This window comes from Momordica charantia (genome assembly GCF_013281855.1).
Source record: "Momordica charantia cultivar OHB3-1 chromosome 11 unlocalized genomic scaffold, Mcharantia_2.0 BLBB01000011.1, whole genome shotgun sequence".
NCBI lineage: Eukaryota > Viridiplantae > Streptophyta > Magnoliopsida > Cucurbitales > Cucurbitaceae > Momordica > Momordica charantia.
In genome coordinates, this window is record NW_028275159.1 from 19,964,077 (window position 1) to 19,982,063 (window position 17,987).

General features: G+C 35.8%; 2 protein-coding genes across 2 annotated transcripts; both read right to left on the minus strand.

Moving 5' to 3' along the window:
* Nucleotides 1-516: 516 nt before the first annotated feature.
* LOC111023985 (RING-H2 finger protein ATL58) lies at nt 517-3,874 on the minus strand. Its single transcript, XM_022301533.2, has 3 exons — nt 3,091-3,874; nt 2,272-2,357; nt 517-1,229 (listed from the first exon to the last, which is right to left on the minus strand). Exons 1-3 carry the CDS (start codon nt 3,325-3,327, stop codon nt 962-964), a joined length of 591 nt encoding a protein of 196 aa, XP_022157225.1. The 5' UTR covers nt 3,328-3,874; the 3' UTR covers nt 517-961.
* A 1,995-nt stretch (nt 3,875-5,869) lies between these two features.
* On the minus strand, nt 5,870-12,760 carry GDPD4 (PLC-like phosphodiesterases superfamily protein). Its single transcript, XM_022301546.2, has 9 exons — nt 12,199-12,760; nt 11,941-12,027; nt 11,645-11,742; nt 11,116-11,176; nt 9,345-9,425; nt 9,090-9,182; nt 7,083-7,172; nt 6,311-6,438; nt 5,870-6,242 (listed from the first exon to the last, which is right to left on the minus strand). The coding sequence occupies exons 1-9, from the start codon at nt 12,382-12,384 to the stop codon at nt 6,074-6,076; spliced, it is 993 nt and encodes a 330-aa protein (XP_022157238.2). The 5' UTR covers nt 12,385-12,760; the 3' UTR covers nt 5,870-6,073.
* Between the last annotated feature and the right edge of the window lie 5,227 nt (nt 12,761-17,987).

Below are 17,987 nucleotides of genomic sequence, written 5' to 3' on the forward strand. Positions count from 1 at the left end.
GTAATTGACATGTACTCCTCCCTCGAAGTTAGAGTTCAATCACCTTATCCCCAAATTATTGTCCTACAGAATAAAGAACTACTACTTTTACTGAAATGAAATATTTTTATAAAATTAAAATGAATCATATCGTTGAAATCTTAAAAATATAGTTAAAAAACATTCACATTGTTATTAAAAGTTTGTCTAAAAAAAAAACTTTTAAAACATTAAATTGTAAATCTGATCCTCAAGTCAAAAGGATAATTTTATTATGCTAACCCAAAACTCAAGTCAAATGGATAATTGTAGAAGAGGAATTTTTTTTTCTTGGATATTCTCCATAAAGTTAATGGTAGACTCAACCCATTATTTTGTTTTGTTTCTTTTTTTCTTTTTCTTATAACATGTTAGTCACACCTACAAGTTAACTACTGCACTCAATTTCCAAATATGCTCCAAAAATAATATTAACAAAATAAAAACCTCCAAAATGCAATCTGTACTGACAAAGACAGCTCCAAAAAACACAACAAATAGTCAAATACAACCTTATCACAATTTGTATATTATATATTATGAGTTCATAGATTACATATTTGGATTTTTTGGGTCTATTATGCCATTGTGGTCCCAATATGCTCAAAAACAGAGAATTGGAACCAGAAAGTTCAACAAAGAGCAGTGCAGCATGTTTCTAATTGGTGATGGCAAGAACAAGAAGTGCTTCCTGATCTGTTTGTTGGAAGGAAGTACTTTGAAAGGTCTTGGTCCTCCCTCCTACTGCAGTCTTGAAATGCCACTTGATCTAGCTTGCAAACCCGGGTCTCGGTGACATTGATGGAACATCGATCTATGTCCCGATTTCTACCTCGGGCAGGCCGTATTCTCTCGAGGAATTATTCAAAGCTGCATATATCATCGGTCCTTTTTTAGTGCAGCGATGAATGAGTCTTTCTCCTCGAAAGCTCCTTCCGTGATTTTACACCGGAGGCCTTGTTTGCTGATGAGTTTGATTGCCTTGTTGAGGAGATTCTTGATTGGATTCTCGTTCGTTGGACGATCTGAGTCCGATGTCGACCTGAATATGTGGTGGTTTAGACGGAGACAGGACCGAGAGACGACAGAGTGGGCAAGTAGCATGGTTGGAAAGCCAGTGATCAATACAATCCATGTGAAATACATGCCCACATGATGGTATCCGCTGAAGCTTATCTTCTGTTTTGTATTCCCCTAAACAGACTGAGCATCTGCCAACAACAAAAAAAAACACACAAGAATTTGCTCTCTCAAGATCAGGCAGAAAATAGAGTTGTGAAAAGAAAACATAGGCTGGCTTTGAATTTGATGATCAACACCCAACTCTTTTCATTTTTCAAAATTCTTATTCCACTCTTTCTAATCTTCAAACTTTCCTTTGAAGTAGAGCATGATTTAGTTGACCTTTATGTTGTGGATGAGCCTATCTTCATCCAACTTGAGCCAATTAACACATATATTCTTATCTAAATCAAAGTAGAGTCGGATATAAAGTTTCCATCTAGTCAGGGACAACCGACCTCTTCCTGTCTTCCTAAAGATATGATATTGTCCACTTTGGGCATGAGCCTCGTGACTTTACTTTTGATTTCACCCACTTTGGGCATGAGCCTCGTGACTTTACTTTTGATTTCACCCAAAATACCTCGTCCAATGCTGGCTTATATTTGATACCTCATATCAGATATTATTCCTCACTTATATATCATAAATCTTCCTCTTTCCTAGCTAATTTGAGACTTTGATCGTATTCCTAAAACACATCAATCATTTGAATTCCTCCAACCCACTTGTACAATTGTCTTTTTTTGGACAAGGGACGGAGACAATTCATTAATAGTAACTTGTACAATTGTCAAAAAAAAAGGGAAAAAAAAGAAGGGAAAGGGAAACCGAAGCGACTTGCTGATGACAGTCTCAAAATGTATTATCATTATTCATTCCCAAAACCAAGTTTTCATTAAGGAAGAAAAGAAAAAGAAAAAGAACAAAAAAGGGACAGCAGCAAAATGAATCAAGTAATATAGAACTAGGTAAAGAAAAAGGCTCCGATCCAAAATAACAAAAACTAATAAATAATTACAAAAATCCTTGAAACCGACATCGTAAGAGAAGAATTGAATGAACTTGGCAAGAGACTAAGCCTCTAGCCAGTCCTGAATTCACATAACAAATTTACCAGAAAACTGTGATGTCTTTTAAATATAAATTTTTGTCAAAGACAGAAATCAAACAGAAGAAAAATCCACTCACTGCGTGTCGGTGACAGAGAATGTCTCATTGTACACAATAATGGGCAGCATCTCCCTGAATTCCTTCTTCAGCCCAGCTTCAGACTCCTGATCCACAAGAATAAAGGAAAGTTCAACATCATCAATAATTAAATGGTTAAATCATAAGTTTGGTTTCGTAAAAAACTTTTTAGATACAAAATTGAAAGTTTAGAGGCCCGAAGCAACGAAGTAACCTCTGAAAGTTCAATTTTGTATTAAGAAGTTTCTAAACATTCAGTTTTGTGTTTAATATATCTTTGGGGTATTAGAAACTTTTAAAAGTTAAAATGACGTGTTAAACACAAAATTGAAGGGTTATTAACTTACTAGACATTCTTCTAAAACTTAGAGGCCTATTAAACACAAAAAATAAGAGTTTAAAAACTAAAGTTTAACGACTTATTGGATACAAAATTGAAAGTTAAAAGGCCTGAAGCAACTAAGTAACCTCTAAAGATTTAATTTTGTATTTAAGAAGTTCTTAAACATTCAGTTTTGTGTGTATAATATATCTTGGGTGTATTAGATAATTTTTAAAGTTAAAATGATCCATTAAACACAAAATTGAAAGGTTATGAATTTAATGGACATTTTCTTTAAATTTAGAGGCCTGTTAAAACATGAGAGTTTAAAGACCAACTAGACATTGTAGGGACACTTTAGAGAGTATAGATGCAAGTATGCAACTCGAGTTCAAAGATCCAACCTAATTGAAAATAAAATCAAAACACAAACACAAACACAAATCATTCTGCAGACTGTAAAAAGCACAGGGAAAGCAAAGCAAGAAGAAGCATACTGTAGAGATATCATTGTTGTTGAGCGGAGAAGTTCGCATTCTAATGGAAGCCCAATCAGCCCTTCGGCGACGAAGATAAAGAAGGTAGAAAAGGAATAGGAGAATGAAAGTGCAAAGGATAGGAATACAGAAAACAAAGAACTGATACACCTTCAGTTCTGGTGCAGGCCTTGAAACTGGACCTGGTCCAGAAGCATCAGGATATTCTCTAGATGGATCCAAATGGTCATAAGCCATATTCAAAAATCACTCAAAAACCCCCCAATGGACTAGATCTCACAAACCCAAAACTAATTTCAAGTTGTGCAAAAGACCCAGAAGCCAGAAAACAAAACTTCACCACAATAAACTCAAATCAGCAACACCCAGATCCAGGAGAACCAAGAGGAGAGAAACTACAATGTGATACAAGACCTCAAAGAAAGAAAAATGGAGCCATTAGTGCAAAAAAAATGCAAGTATAGAGAAACCCCAGATGAAAATAAGCACAAATCTGGATATGTATGAGATGAATCGAGCCCAAATGAGAAAGAAAACAGTACAAGTAGCTACGAAAGTGAGAAATGAGAATAATATAGAAGAAGGTATGCGGCGAAGGGGCACTAAAAAGATCTGAAAGGGCCAAATAGGGAAGGAAGTTAGGTGGAATTGAAAAACACTTGAGAAAGAATTCAATGCAGACGAGGAGGCTAAGTAAGGGTTTAAGTAAACGATTTTCCTCGTCGCCATATAATATTATAATGGAAAACAAAGCCATTGGGCATTGCAGATAAACATGCTTTCTTTCTCCTTTGAACATCTAAATCTATAATATTTGAGATTGTTGAATATTTTTTTTAGGGTCTTGCTAAATATTTCAAGGAAGTGCAATTGAAGAATTTGTCCATTTTTTTAACAAATGACAGCAAGAAAAAAAAAAAAAAAGAAATTTCTAAACCAGAGCTTGCTTTGCTTGGTTGGCCTTTACAGATGTTTTGGTTTCTTTATTCTCTTTTTTCCATTGAATTTTGTTCTTACATAGCTCAATATAAAAAATAATACACCCTGTTAAACCCATGTGATGCTATATAAAATTTCAATCTTTATATAATGTTTAAAAACAACTGATATGCAACGCTTCGAGAATACAATGACTAAGTTAAGATAAGTACGAAAATCTAGAACCATAATAGAATTTAAACTCTTTTTAGAGAACACAAATATATTTTTTAGCTATACGTCTCTAAACTTTAAATCTCAAGTCAACTAGAGCCACACATGTATCTAATAGATTCAGAACTTTCCAAATCATGTTTAATATGTCATTTAAATTTAAAAAAATATCTAATAAGCCCTAAATTTGCAACTTTGTATCTAATAGATCCTTAATCTATTAGACACCGTTTCAATTTTGTCTAATAGAATTAAAGTTCAGTAACATATTAGACACTTTTTAAATTTCAACAACTTATTTAGCAGAACTCCGAAAGTTCAAGAACTTGCTAGGCACAAAATTTAAAAATTTAATGATTAAATTCGTAATTTTACCTATTTTGTATTAAAAAAGAAGAGATGCAAGCAACAGAACATTCAAATTTATATTAATTTCCTAAGTTGAAGGGCATGAGTTGTGCAAAAGAGCCTTTTGTCAGTTTGGCATTTAAAAGGTAGAGAGGGAGAGAAGAAGACAATGAGATCTTTGGGTATATGCTTTCAATAGTCAATCCTTACTAATTTTTTTTCCCTTTTTGTCCTTGGGTTGAACATTGCAGTTTGGCATGTCCATATACAGAAGATAATAATATGAATTCTTTCACATTTTTTAATTACTCTTTCTTTTCATTGTGAATTATAAAATTTCAACAACCCTAGGTCATTATTAATTTATTAAAAAAAAGAGAAAAAAAAAAGGAAAAAACACCTCTTGGGGTATATTTGTGACCCTCTTCTCCTACCTTATCTTTTCATATTTTTTTTTTCTAATAATTTTCTATAATAAGATTACAAGATATTTTTGTAATCTCACCTAATTTTGTCCTGAGAATAACATAACCTTTCCAACACTTGATATTTGTTGTATTAAATACACTAAAGATACTCTTTAGATTACCTATCAGAGTTTTCTTTTCGGTAGTTAAATTATGAGTTTGGTCCTCAACTCGAAGGATTGTCTAATAAGTCTCCAAATTGCTAAACTTTCAATGTTGTGTTTCTTGAGACTCTAAAATTTTAAAAATGTCTCACAAATTTAAGGATCCATTGAACACAACTCTGAGGTCAAAGCGAGCATAGCTCAATAATAATTGACATATTTCTCCAACTAAGAGATTGTGAGTTCGATCTCTCATCCCTACATGTTGTACTAAAAAAAACACAAACTCTGAAAATTTAGAAATTCAGATTATAACTTGAGATTATTATTATTATTAGAAAGATATAAATTGAGATGAAAGAATTTTTTTTTTTTTTTTTGATATATGTGAGTGTTCAAGTCAGTTTGAACGCACTTCAACTAATTTTACGAGACAGCTATCTGACCCTACAATATTTAGTGTCGAAGATGAAAGATTTTGAACTTTAAATGAAAACTTTGGAGTAAACGGTCAACAGATTCTTCAATTTACTTGGTGATTGTATGAATATATTTTACTTAGTCATATCACAGATTCATCCTTCAGCATTCATTTATGTTGAAGAGTGACAAACAAATCCATAAATTGAAATTTGTGAGCTTTTTATCCATTTAATGGCTTTGATTCATCAAAGACCCTGTAATCTCATACATCAAGAAAAATAATAATAATAAATCAACCAGAACATAACTCAATTGGTTAAGACATCTATCTCCTCCAAATATTCATCCCATACATTGTACTTAAAAAATACATAAAAATGGAAGAATTTGTTAGGGACAAATCAATATCTTTGACAGAAGATAGATAAAGAATAGCTTGCGTTGGAGTTGGAAAGTTGAAGTACTTTCATAAATGCATATCAATCAGTATCATGATGACAATGAAAAACCATCCTCCAGGCATGTAGTTCTGATATCTTGCATTACACTCCTAAGTAACGTCGGGTTGCTGGTAACGACACCATCGACTGCCTCGACTAACATTCTCTTCATCGAATCGATATCATCGACTGTCCAGGCATACGCCTTTTTGTCCCTCCTGATCAACAAAAAGTGTCAACAACTTGATTCGATAGCACAAAGTCGAGCACCAAATGGGAGGCATACCTGTGCAGTGTGCTCATAAGTTTTTCGTCAATCAATGGATGATACACACCAACCACCTTGGCACCTTTCATTCTCAGCAAGTTGCTTCTTTCCCCTGTAGATGGGTCATTCATAACAATATACCCTACCTGCAACAAAAACAGCATGCGTCTCGTATCTCGATAAGTTACGCCGAATCCTCTACTTATAAATGAGCAATTGACGAAATCTAGGGGAACTCTCTGACACATGTAAAAGAATTTTGGAGTAGATCAATTAAAAAACAAACCAATTACATCAAGTCACTGCTTTTAGCTGAGCCAGTATCAGATGGAAAGATATTACGAACCGAATGAAACACATTTCGATGATCTTAACTGAATGTGGAAGAGGTTTAAAGGGTCAAAGGAAACATTTCAACTGTTAACTGGAGTGACGCTGAAAAATAAAGGAAGATTATTATGAATCAATGTGGTCAAAGCGATTTTTCGGTTAGAAAGAAATCAAGGAGATTTTGAAGAAAGATTGTGTGATTGGTTCGATAGACAGAATTTTGCTTGGTGCTCTTGATCAAGATTATTTTCTAATTATTCTTTCGTTGTTATTTCTTAAGTTTTGTCAGTTTTGCTATAATCCTGTAGTCTTGGGACTTTTTTCTAATCATACAAAATACTCCATAACTGGACATTACAGAAAGAGATCTGGAACAAAAATTGTTCAAAGATACAAACCCCCAAAGGGGTGAGACATTGCAGAAAGAGATCTTGTAACACTAAAAGCAGTTTTTACTCACCTTAATATCCGGCGATAACCTGATTATGTCCCTTGCTAAGCTATCACTTTTGGCCCATACAAGACAATTCTTACATTGTGTCTTCTCAACCTGAAATGAACAACCGTTAGGCTACAAGATATGAAGAAACTACATAATAAGCCTAAATCAAACAAATGGCAAGGAAAGCAAGGAAAACAACAACTCTTTTGTCGTTGCTTCTTTTTTTCTTTTATTTCTTTTTTTTCATGGAAAGTACAAGGCTAGAAAAGACAATAGCTCCACCAACAAAAGAGGTTACTCAGAAACAAGAAAACTAAAAGAAAGAGTTCTGACTGTTCCGTAAGAAATTATTAGATATATGGACCTAAAAATTAAACAAAAGAGAGGAAAAACAATGCAGTTTCCCTCGATACAATAAAGTTGCACACTTGATCACTTTTGTTCCTTCCTTTTGAAAACCAGACAAATGAAAAAAAAAAAAAAAAAAAATACAAGAAGGCTACAGCAGGACAAAGGCCACAACAAAAGAAGTTACCCAAAAAGAAGAATTAGAAGAAGAGCCTCAATTGTTGTTGAACAAAAGCAGAAAGGAAATCGTAGGGTAAATATTTAGATAAGCGGACCTAAAGAGGGGTTATTAAGATAGCACGACACTAAAGCTTCGAGACAACATAGATCCAAAAAATCTGCCTATAGGGCCAAACCTGACTGTATTAACTATTAACGTCCAACCTCCTGGGTGACAGTAATCCCAGTCCCCATATCACAATAATCTGGTCCCAGAGACTTTAGAAAGGATGCTGAATCACTTGGAAATGAGAGCAGTGCTCCTTTGCCTAAAAATTCCCAGTTCTCCAACATAATCTCGACTCGAACTCCAAACTGGATTAATGAGAACCACCCTCTCCCTTACATCAGCTCACAGTAAACTTTCTATCAGCCTCTCGATGTTAGCTTTAAACAAGCACCAAAATAGCCCAGAAAGACAAAAAAAATCACGCAATTCTACTAAAAAACCATCTCATTTGGATGGTCATAAACCTCAAAGGTTTGGCAGTCTTGATTGAAGAACTGAATAGAATAAGAGTACGACCCATCCATCCACCACTTCTTGAATAGATAGAGAACGGAAATTGCACATAAAAATCATGCCTCCAGCGGAACTCCAGGCTTCTAACTACTCAAAAAAAAAAAAAAAAAGAAAAACAAAACAAAACAAAAACACCTCCTCTTAATGCTTCTAACCAAAGACACAGGGCAAGCACAGTCCATATAGTCTCTTGAAGCCAGTTTCTGCCACCATCTTTGAATTTCATCATTGATCGACACTGACATCCACCAGTAACTCCCGAAATTCACACCGACCACTGTAGATGCCAGTTGCTAAACTAAATTCTCACGAAATGACTGAGTACAATCCATACCTTGTAATACTCTCCACCATACCTTATTTGATCTTCCAGTGACTAACACCATTTATGACGTATCAAAAACATAACCTGCACTCTCCATTTCAATCTCTTTCCTTAGCTACTAATTGCGTGCATGAATGCACACTATCGCATGGGGGATGAAAGCTAGTTTTCTAGCAGCACCTTCATTTATTAGAAAGCCACCACCCCCACCATTTCTTCTTCCAAGAGTGAAAGGGTCGATGATCTTATGCTTTGAAATGGCTCCAGAAAAATCGTAAAAAACACCCCTCCAGTGTTTGATGAAACATGTATACATATTAACACACACTAGTCTCCTCTTGTAAAGGAAGTTCAGTGCCGCACTACTCTTAACCAAGCTACAGTCCGGGTTCTATCACAAACTGAGAGCTTCCCCCTCTTGCAACTGCTAGGTATGCAGTTAATTCTAAAATTGCCTGTACTATAAACTATTCTAGTAAAGATCAAAGCCTCAACAAGAACCTTACATTTTATGAATACTCCACAAAAACAAGAACATAGATTAACATATTTAGATAATGTCTTCTTTAGTAGAAAATTGTGCAGACAAATGAGAAAGGGAAAAACTCACAACAGAAATGATGTCTTTTGCAAGCCCATTTTCATATGACGGCGGACCAACCTTTGCGTCTAATATCACTTGCTGAACTGATTTTGATACTAACTGTGCAAAATACAAGAGAATGATAGTCAATTGAAAATGGGAGTCTTTCAAAGAATAAACTACGAAATATCAGACTGGAATTTGGCAGGCAGGATCAGAAGGTGTTTAATGGTACTTAAAGCATTCAGGAAATATTAAGAGAGCATATATCTGAAAGCATACCACCAAAGCTTCTTCAACTGTAGGAATGTTGAAATCCAGCAATTTATGAGTGCGTTTATAAAAAACACCAATATCTTTTATCTACAACCACAAACTACTGAATAATGTTAGAAAAGAACAATAAAAGAAATATCCTCATACATAAAATTTGATAAGAAAAAAGCATTTCAGTGAAAGAATGAAAAATAAAGGAGCCGCTGACCAACAAGTGAAAGGATTCAACCCTCCCCAGTTGGAGCAAATACAAGAAAGACTATAATCACAAAAATCATGATGGAGAGAGCTCCAAAAGTAAGAAATAGAAATAATTAGCTCCTATACATCCCTCTTTGAATATTTTGTTTCTTTTCATTTATTTCAATGAAAATTTTTGTTTCTTGTTAAAAAATATACGTATAGGTAACCTCCAAGGAATTTCTCTTCTATAGACAAGCACTTAACCACTTAACCACTTGTAATTATAATCATGTTTCTTCTAAGATTTAGATGTCAAGCACCAGGAGCACTATCCCAGTAGGCAGTTGTCAAAGGCAGCATAAAGTTTTTGAAACGAGCTAAAACATTCTCCTTACATGGATCCTATTAGCATCTGAGAAAATATGCTCAGTCAGATCCAATTTATTTATATTTAGCACTGGTCATCAGCAAATATTCAATCATCTAAATATTCAATTTATCTTATTAAAACTTTTTTAAAAAATTGAATATCAACATTGTTTTAATAAGAAATTGAGAATTTCTTTAGAAAGGAGGCCAAACAAGAATAACCTAAAGGCCAAGGAAACGTGGAGTCCCCTGGCTTGACAAAGGGGTTAAAATTAAATACTCCCAATCTAAGTAGATCAAGTAAATTGAATATCAACAGGGTATGATGATTTAGCATAGATACAACAGAATAGAAATGATTTTTAAGTATACAAAGAATCGTTCAGTGGGATAAGCACAAATAAATCTCATCTGAAGGAAATCATATTTGTAATCAATGTACACCCGAAGGATTTACGCTAGATAACCATAATACTACATGGAAAATGATACCCTCAGAACGTTAACACATGGTTTTATTAGTTCTTCAAATTGAATATGTAAGCACACATTAGAATGCAACTAGGAATATTGGGTTCAAACTGTACAACATGCTAGGAAAAGAGAGGTTGATCTGTATGAATCAAAATAATCATGTTCAGCCTACCCAAAGCTAAGTACACTTTTCTTCTCATTTCATAGTGAGAGCACTAGACTTGAGCAATGAACTCGACCAACACTGTAAGATTCCTCTGTGATAGTGATGGAACATAATAACAAGCTCCAATAACATAATAAAATAATTTAATGAATCAACCCTATTTCCCTCTCATCCAATCCTCCCTACCAGCTACTGGTATTTCCCAACCCCAGAAGCGGTTCACTGGAGACTACATAGTCTTATTTGCCACAATCTATATTGAGTATTGGAAATGAGAACATGTCCACGCAAAGGGTTTCCCACAGTGCTTGTGGAAAGCATGGACATATATTACCTACTGGGGTACCTTTTTGAACTTATTCTCCCATTGCAATCAACTGAAATTGGGTACCTTTCAATAAGCTCCTCTTAGGAGACCTACACTTTTACTTGTAACTTTTCACCTTATAAATGAAACATTTTGTCCTTTGTCAAATATATATATGTATACACAGTGAGAACTTCATAATAAAAGCAAACTCCTCCATGCACCCCACTCAAATAGTTGCTTAATATAGATATCAAGACAGCAGAATCCGCACTCACCTCTTTCATGCTCAAATTTCCAACTTTAGACGTATTTGATCCAGTTATCCTCTGCAAGTCCCTGCCTGTCAGGTGATAATCAAACCTCCAAATATCTTCAAGAGATTCTTAATATGATAATACAAGATCGTAAAGTTTGATAGAAGAACTGAGTGCTAATCTCATTTCAATGTGGAGAATTTTTTTTAATCCACCTATAGCTGGTTGGAAGGTCTTTCCTTCCCTTTTGTATTTTTCATTATATCAATAAAATCTCAGTTTCCTCCTTCAGAAAACGGTAAAAGAACTGAGTGAATGCTAATTAGTTATTTAATATCTAAATACCATTGGTTTCACAGCAATTTCTCAGTCAATATCCCCACTATTATGGCATATCAGCTCAATCCACAGAATATTTCAACATGGCATTCACCTTGACCACAACCCAATGCTAGAACTATCTAGATAATCTAATCTCCATTACAGTGCAAGAGAAGAAGAAAATTGACAAGGTGATTGGGCATCGCCTGTGCACAGATGTGATAAATACCTGTCATGAAGCGCAAATAAGACTCCATCTGAAGAACGAGAAACATCAACTTCAATGCAGTTGGCTTGAGAACCAAGAGCTATGGTATATGCATCCATCTGTTGGAAGTAGAGGAGTATAGAATAAGAACATAATCAACAAAGAGCCACAAAGAGCGACCAGAGATGATTCGATACTTTAATTTAATGAGAAAACATTCCTCCTTCTACAAAACAAGGAAAGTAACCTATAATTAGATTAAATTTAAGGCCACATATAGTTCCAAGACAATAAAGAGATTAGAGGACTCATCATACAGTGTTGGGAAATGCCTTAGATGAGTCGCCCCCATGAGCACACATAAGGGGTGGATCCTTTAGCCATTTGCACTTCCTCTGTTGCATCTGCACAGAGAAGGAAGATACAATTAAGCAACAAACGTGTTATTAACAACAAAATACGAGCTACCCATTGTAAAAACAGCCTAAAATTGATGGTTGGAGTTCTTCCCGGGGCGTGAATCCAAGAGAGACGAATTGAATTACAGGGTAGAGAGCAGAGAGCGAGAAGGGTACCTGCTGAAAGCGCTTGAGCTTGAAATGGAAGAAAATGGGAGGCAGAATAGCGACGAAAGCGAGGCATAGGATGGTGAGACGAAAAAGTCGTCGGGAAGAGAATCTGAAGGGGAACCGATTCCGCCATGTCCTTTGTCCAACCCAACGCCTTCTTCCAAATCTGGCGGTGGTGGTGGAGATCGCCATTCGGACGTCAACTTTCTGAAACAAGTTTTCTGGAACAGATGCCCAGTGGGGAGACTGTCAGGTGTCGACACTGGACAGAATCTGAGGTTTCTTTTTACTTCTCGTAGGAAAGGACGCGAAAGTACAAAATTACCCTTAGTTTGATTAAAGAGTTAGGTTTGAAGTAGAAATAATGGGTCAAAACTCGAGCGAATTTGAAGAAGACTCACCCGAGCGGTACGAAATTCGCCCGAAATTGTTAGTTCGAGAAGCGAGTTTCAACAACTTAGGGATCTCAGGTGAGGTTTATGTTTGTACTTCAAATTGGGGGTCTGAACTAACGTTGAAGATTTGAGCTTCAGATTTTCATGAGTTTGGAGAATGTGATTCAAATCCCGAAATGAGGTCGGAGAGAAGAAGAGAAATAAATTTAAAAGTATTGTAAATGCACATTCTTTGATTTTTATTTATTTTAAGTTTCTTTTGGGTCTGAAAAACATGTTTTCAAATGTTTGTCGGTTTTGCAAACCCGAAAACATTTTAGGTCAGAAGGGTTAATTTCTCCTCTTTATTTTGGTTAAATTATATGAAATTTTGAACTTCATATAATAGATTATTAAACTTAAAATAAATAAATAAAGAAAAATACACTTTTTAACCACTAAGATTTGAGGTAGGTTTCTATCTAGTGCGTAAAATAGATTCTACCTGGTAGTTAAATTGGTGATTGTACTGGCTGATTTAGAAAATATATTAATTTAATAATATATCTATTTTTTAGTACAACATGTAGATATATTATTAATTTAATAATATGTCTATTATTATATATAAATTGGGTATGGGTTAATAGATTTAAGAGAAATTTGAAGAGTTTTGGAAGAAAAAAAAATAGAGAATTTGAAAAGAAGAAATTCTCATTCACGGTTATCTCCTCTTATTTACAATGATATATAGACATTAAGTTGAGAACAGAAAAATAACAATAACTCAAAAAAAAACTAAAAGTAGAATAACAAATGTATCAAATCCTAACTAATGCGAGATCTTAACATCCCGCAAGTCAATGATAGGAGGAGACCGAACATTGAACTTGAATCTGAGAGTAGTAAAAGACAAGGTGGAAACAAACTTGGTAAGAATATCAGCAATCTGGGTTGTAGCAGGAAGATGTCGAACATCAATTTTCTTAGAGAGCACCAAATCTCTAACGAAGTATATATCAAGCTCCACATGTTTTGTGCGAGAGTGAAGGATCGGATTAGCACTGAGATGAACAGCACTAAGATTATCACACCAAAGAACTGGTGGTTGAGAAATGGAAATACATAACTCTGCAAGGAGAGACTGCAACCAAACTAAATCAGAAGCTGTCAAAGCCAAAGAACGATATTTTGCTTCAGTACTAGATCGCGATGTAATTGATTGTTTCTTGGATCCCCAAGTAATAGGATTTCCGCAAAAAAAAAAAAAAAAAATACAATAACCAGACATGGACTTTCTATCATCAGGATCTAATGTCCAATGAGCATCGTAAAGCCAATAATACCAAGATCAGCAAGTTTAGATAAGAGAAGACCGTAATCAAAAGTGCCCTTCAAATATCTCAAAATGCTCTTCACTAATTGCCAATGAAAAACAGTCGGTGGAAGCATACAAATGAATACAATTAGTGTAAGCATACAAATAAAAACAATGACTTTAACCAATTGGACAAGCTTAACAGAAGGAGAAATTTTTATTAGAAGAATTGTTAGGCATACAAATGAATACAATTTGTTTTACAATGGATTGAGAATGATGACCCAATCTCCTATGTCAAACATCACATAAAGACAAAGTACAAGTTTTCTTAAAAGAACCCACGTCGGAAGAAGAAAGTGATGTGGTAAAAGCTTGGGAAAATTGACAAAATAAGCCTCCTGCAGGGGTCTTTTAAGTTTTTTAATCGCCCTTCTCAAAACATAAGTTTTCTAATCATTTGCTGACATCACCTACTTTGCCAAATGACCTCCAATGCCCCTCTTTACTTTGGCCCAAATTTTAGTTTAGTTTTCCCTCCTCCCTTACTTACTTGGGTAATACGAATAGCCGTTCCATCTTTAGCGCACTCACAATGTAGCATTCTTCGCTCAACTCAAATTTGACTGTCTTCACCTGCGATTGAAATTACATTTCTCTAAATCTCGTTATCTTTCTCCTTCGTATTTCGATTGCGACTCGCTAAGGTAACTCTGACCCTGTCGTCTTCAAGCGGTGAGACGAAGTGATTTTGGTTGCAGATTACAACGAAGGAGATTTCATCGTTAACTTTGGGTTAGTGCATTTATCTCTCGAATTGCTTAAGATTTTCGTTTTAATTACCACTATTTTAGCTATTATTCGTAAGTTCTGTACAACCCCGACGTTGTTCTTCTATCTCTTTTGCGATTTTTGTGGATTTTTTACATTGCACATCTAGGGCTTTCGAAGAAGAGGAAAATAATACGTAATCGGCGCGAGGGAAATGAATCGATGGAGAATAAAATCGTGTTTTCGAAAACCAATAATACTGGGGGGGCTGATGTTGAAATAGCCAGAGCCAAAAATGACATCGAGAAATACAGTGAACATGAAAGGTCGAGAGCTAGAAAAATCGAGAGATAGAACATCGAGAGCTAGAAAGATCGAGAGCGAGACATATCGAGAACGAGAGAATCTCCATTGATTTACAATTATCATGAGTGTGCTAGGAAGAGCGAAATCGAGAATCATCGTGATGGATACAGTGAACTTGAAAAATCGAGAGCTAGAAATATCGAGAGCTAGAACATCGAGAGCTAGAACATCGAGATCTAGAAAGATCGAGAACGAGAGAAGCTCCATTGATTTGCAATTATAGGGTGTGAAATAGGTAGAGCAAAATCGAGAGTGAGAAACATCGAGAGCGAGAAACATCAAGAGCGGGAAACCTCTAGATCGAGAAACATCGAGATTGAGAAGAATTACAGTGTTATACATTTTGTATTTGAACTAGTTGCTGTTTCCCTTTCGCTGTCTTCTTAATCCGTGATTATGTATCATGTTCAATTATTAAATTTTTGAACTACTTGCGTGTTTCCGTTTCTCTATCTGCTTAATTTGTCATCATATATCTTGTTCAATTTGTTGCAGGTGCACAATGGACCATCAGTTGAGGATAAGAAGAATGACCACTTTCCGGCTCAAGCTACTAGCATGTCTCACTTGAGCAATGTCAACAGGCTTATCAAGGATAAACTCACAGCAGACCAACTTGATATGTTTCGTAGAAGAACAATATTTGGTCGATTTGTCGACTTGAAGATGATGTTCTGCAGTGGTGTAGTTCATCACTTTTTGTCAAGGGAGGTTGCTGGGAGTAGTGATGATAGCATGAGTTTCTTAATTGGTGGCAACGTGTTGACATTCTCGAAGGATCAATTCATGCTTATAACGGGATTGTGGCGGCTGCCCGGTAAGGTGGTCCAGAAAAAGATTGGAAAGAATAGGTTGCGGAGGAAGTACTTCAACGATGAAGCCTCCATGCTGCTCAAAGAGTTTGTGGAGATTTACAAGCAGACTGATTTCGAGGACGACGAGGACGCCGTTAAAGTGACATTAATTTTGTACACTGAGCTTGTGATGATGGGAAAGAGCAAGAGCAAGTCGAAGGTTGACATCGACTTGTACAACCAAGTCGATGACTTGGACTACTTCAACCATTTGGACTGGGGTTCTGATGTCTGGAGTAGGACAGTTAACGGTCTGAAGCGTGCGATGAATGAAAAAGTTGCGCTATACAAGAACAAAGTAAGAACGAACAAAAAGTATCTAGTACGTATGCATACTCGTTGCACAAATAGGAAAGGTTAGAGGTAGGTTCAGCTTCCAAAAAAGGGGAGTCCGGGTAGTATTTAGCACATAAGACTTGGGAAACAAGAAGGTTAGGATTTTGGAGAAATCTCTAAGCCTCTTTAACCAAGGGAGCTTTATTAAAGCCCTCTAAATCTCTGAAGTTTAGGCCACCCAACTCCTTAGGGAAACACATATGCTTCTAGCTCATCCACTGTAATTCTCCTTTAAAGAGTGGACCCCCACCAGAACCTCACAAAAAGCTGGGAAATATCATCACAGAAAACTTTCAGAAGATGGAAGACACTCATAGCTTAAGTTGAAATGCCTTGACCAACGCTTTTGATGAGAATTTCTTTGCCTCCTGTAGAGAAGAAGCTTCGTTTCTAACCTTGCATAATTTTCCAGATCCTATCCTTGAGAAAGCATCAATCATCTTTTTTTTGACGTGAAAAAGAGGAAGGCCAAGGTAGTTCAACCAAATCCACACCCAAAATAAATTGAAGGTACCTCTATCTGTTAGGGTGGACATTAGGGGGGAAACATGACGATTGATTTGGACAACTTTACACTCGTCTAGAAGCAGAACCATAAGCAGCAAGTGAATTTTTTTTATAAAGGCACTCAAGTTCCTTAACCTTGAGGAAGATCAAACTATCATTAGCGAAAAGAAGGTGGGAGATGATAAGACTCGTCGGAGTAAAAGAGATGTCATGAAGATTACTAGAAGAAATAGCATTATATAACATCATGGAGAGACCTTCAGCACAAAGCAAAAACAAGTAAGGGAAAAACGGATCACCCTAACGAATACCCCTTGTAGGAGTGATAGAGCCTTTCAGATGTCCATTGATCAAGATAGAGAAACGGGCTGTAGATATGCAATTCGTAATAAGGGATATTCAAGTTGGATGAAAACCGAATTTAAGCATTAACCATTCCACTCTATCAAAAGTTTTTCTAAGATTGAGTTTAAGAGAACCATACCATCACGTCCCAATTACTGATTGCCAAGGAAATGAAGGCACTCGTGACCAATAATAATATTGTCACTAATAGCTATATTTTGGATAAAAGTTGATTGTGTAGGGGAGATAATATCATCAAGGATACCTTTAAGATAATTTTCCAGAACTTTGGTCACTATTTTATAGGAGATGTTGCAAAGGCTGATGTGGCGATAGTCAGAGACGAGCTTGAGGTGCTTTGTCTTCGAAACGAGAGCTATATTAGCGGTATTCCACTAATGAAGACTGTTGTTGTTATTCATAATAATCATGCACTCCTCCACTGTTTTAATAGAGCTGGAAAACCGTGGGTCCTGAGGGCCTTGGTGAGAAACATCTACTAAAGAGCTATCTCAATATCCTTCTTTGTAAAGGGAGCAAGAAGCTTAGAGTTTATGGAAGAAGTCACCTTAAAAGGGATGAACTGCCGGATAGACGAAATACCTTCTAGAGAAGGGTTTGAAGAAGTACAAATACTCTCAAAATAGGAGATAAAAGTGGAGTCAATTTCAAAGGTAACTTCTGCCCATTCTCCAAAAGACTTTGAGATTTCTTTGACCATGTTACAATGCTTCCAAATTTTGGCCTTTTTGTGGAACGATTTAGTGTTCCTGTCACCCCATTTAAGCCAATTCTCCCTAGAATGTTGCTTCTAGTAAATTTCTTCCTACTCAAGAAGCCCAGCTAACTCATCTTTAAGTGAATAAATACATTAGAAATCAAGAGGAGGGAGATGACTATAAGCTTCAACAAGAAGAGACTTGT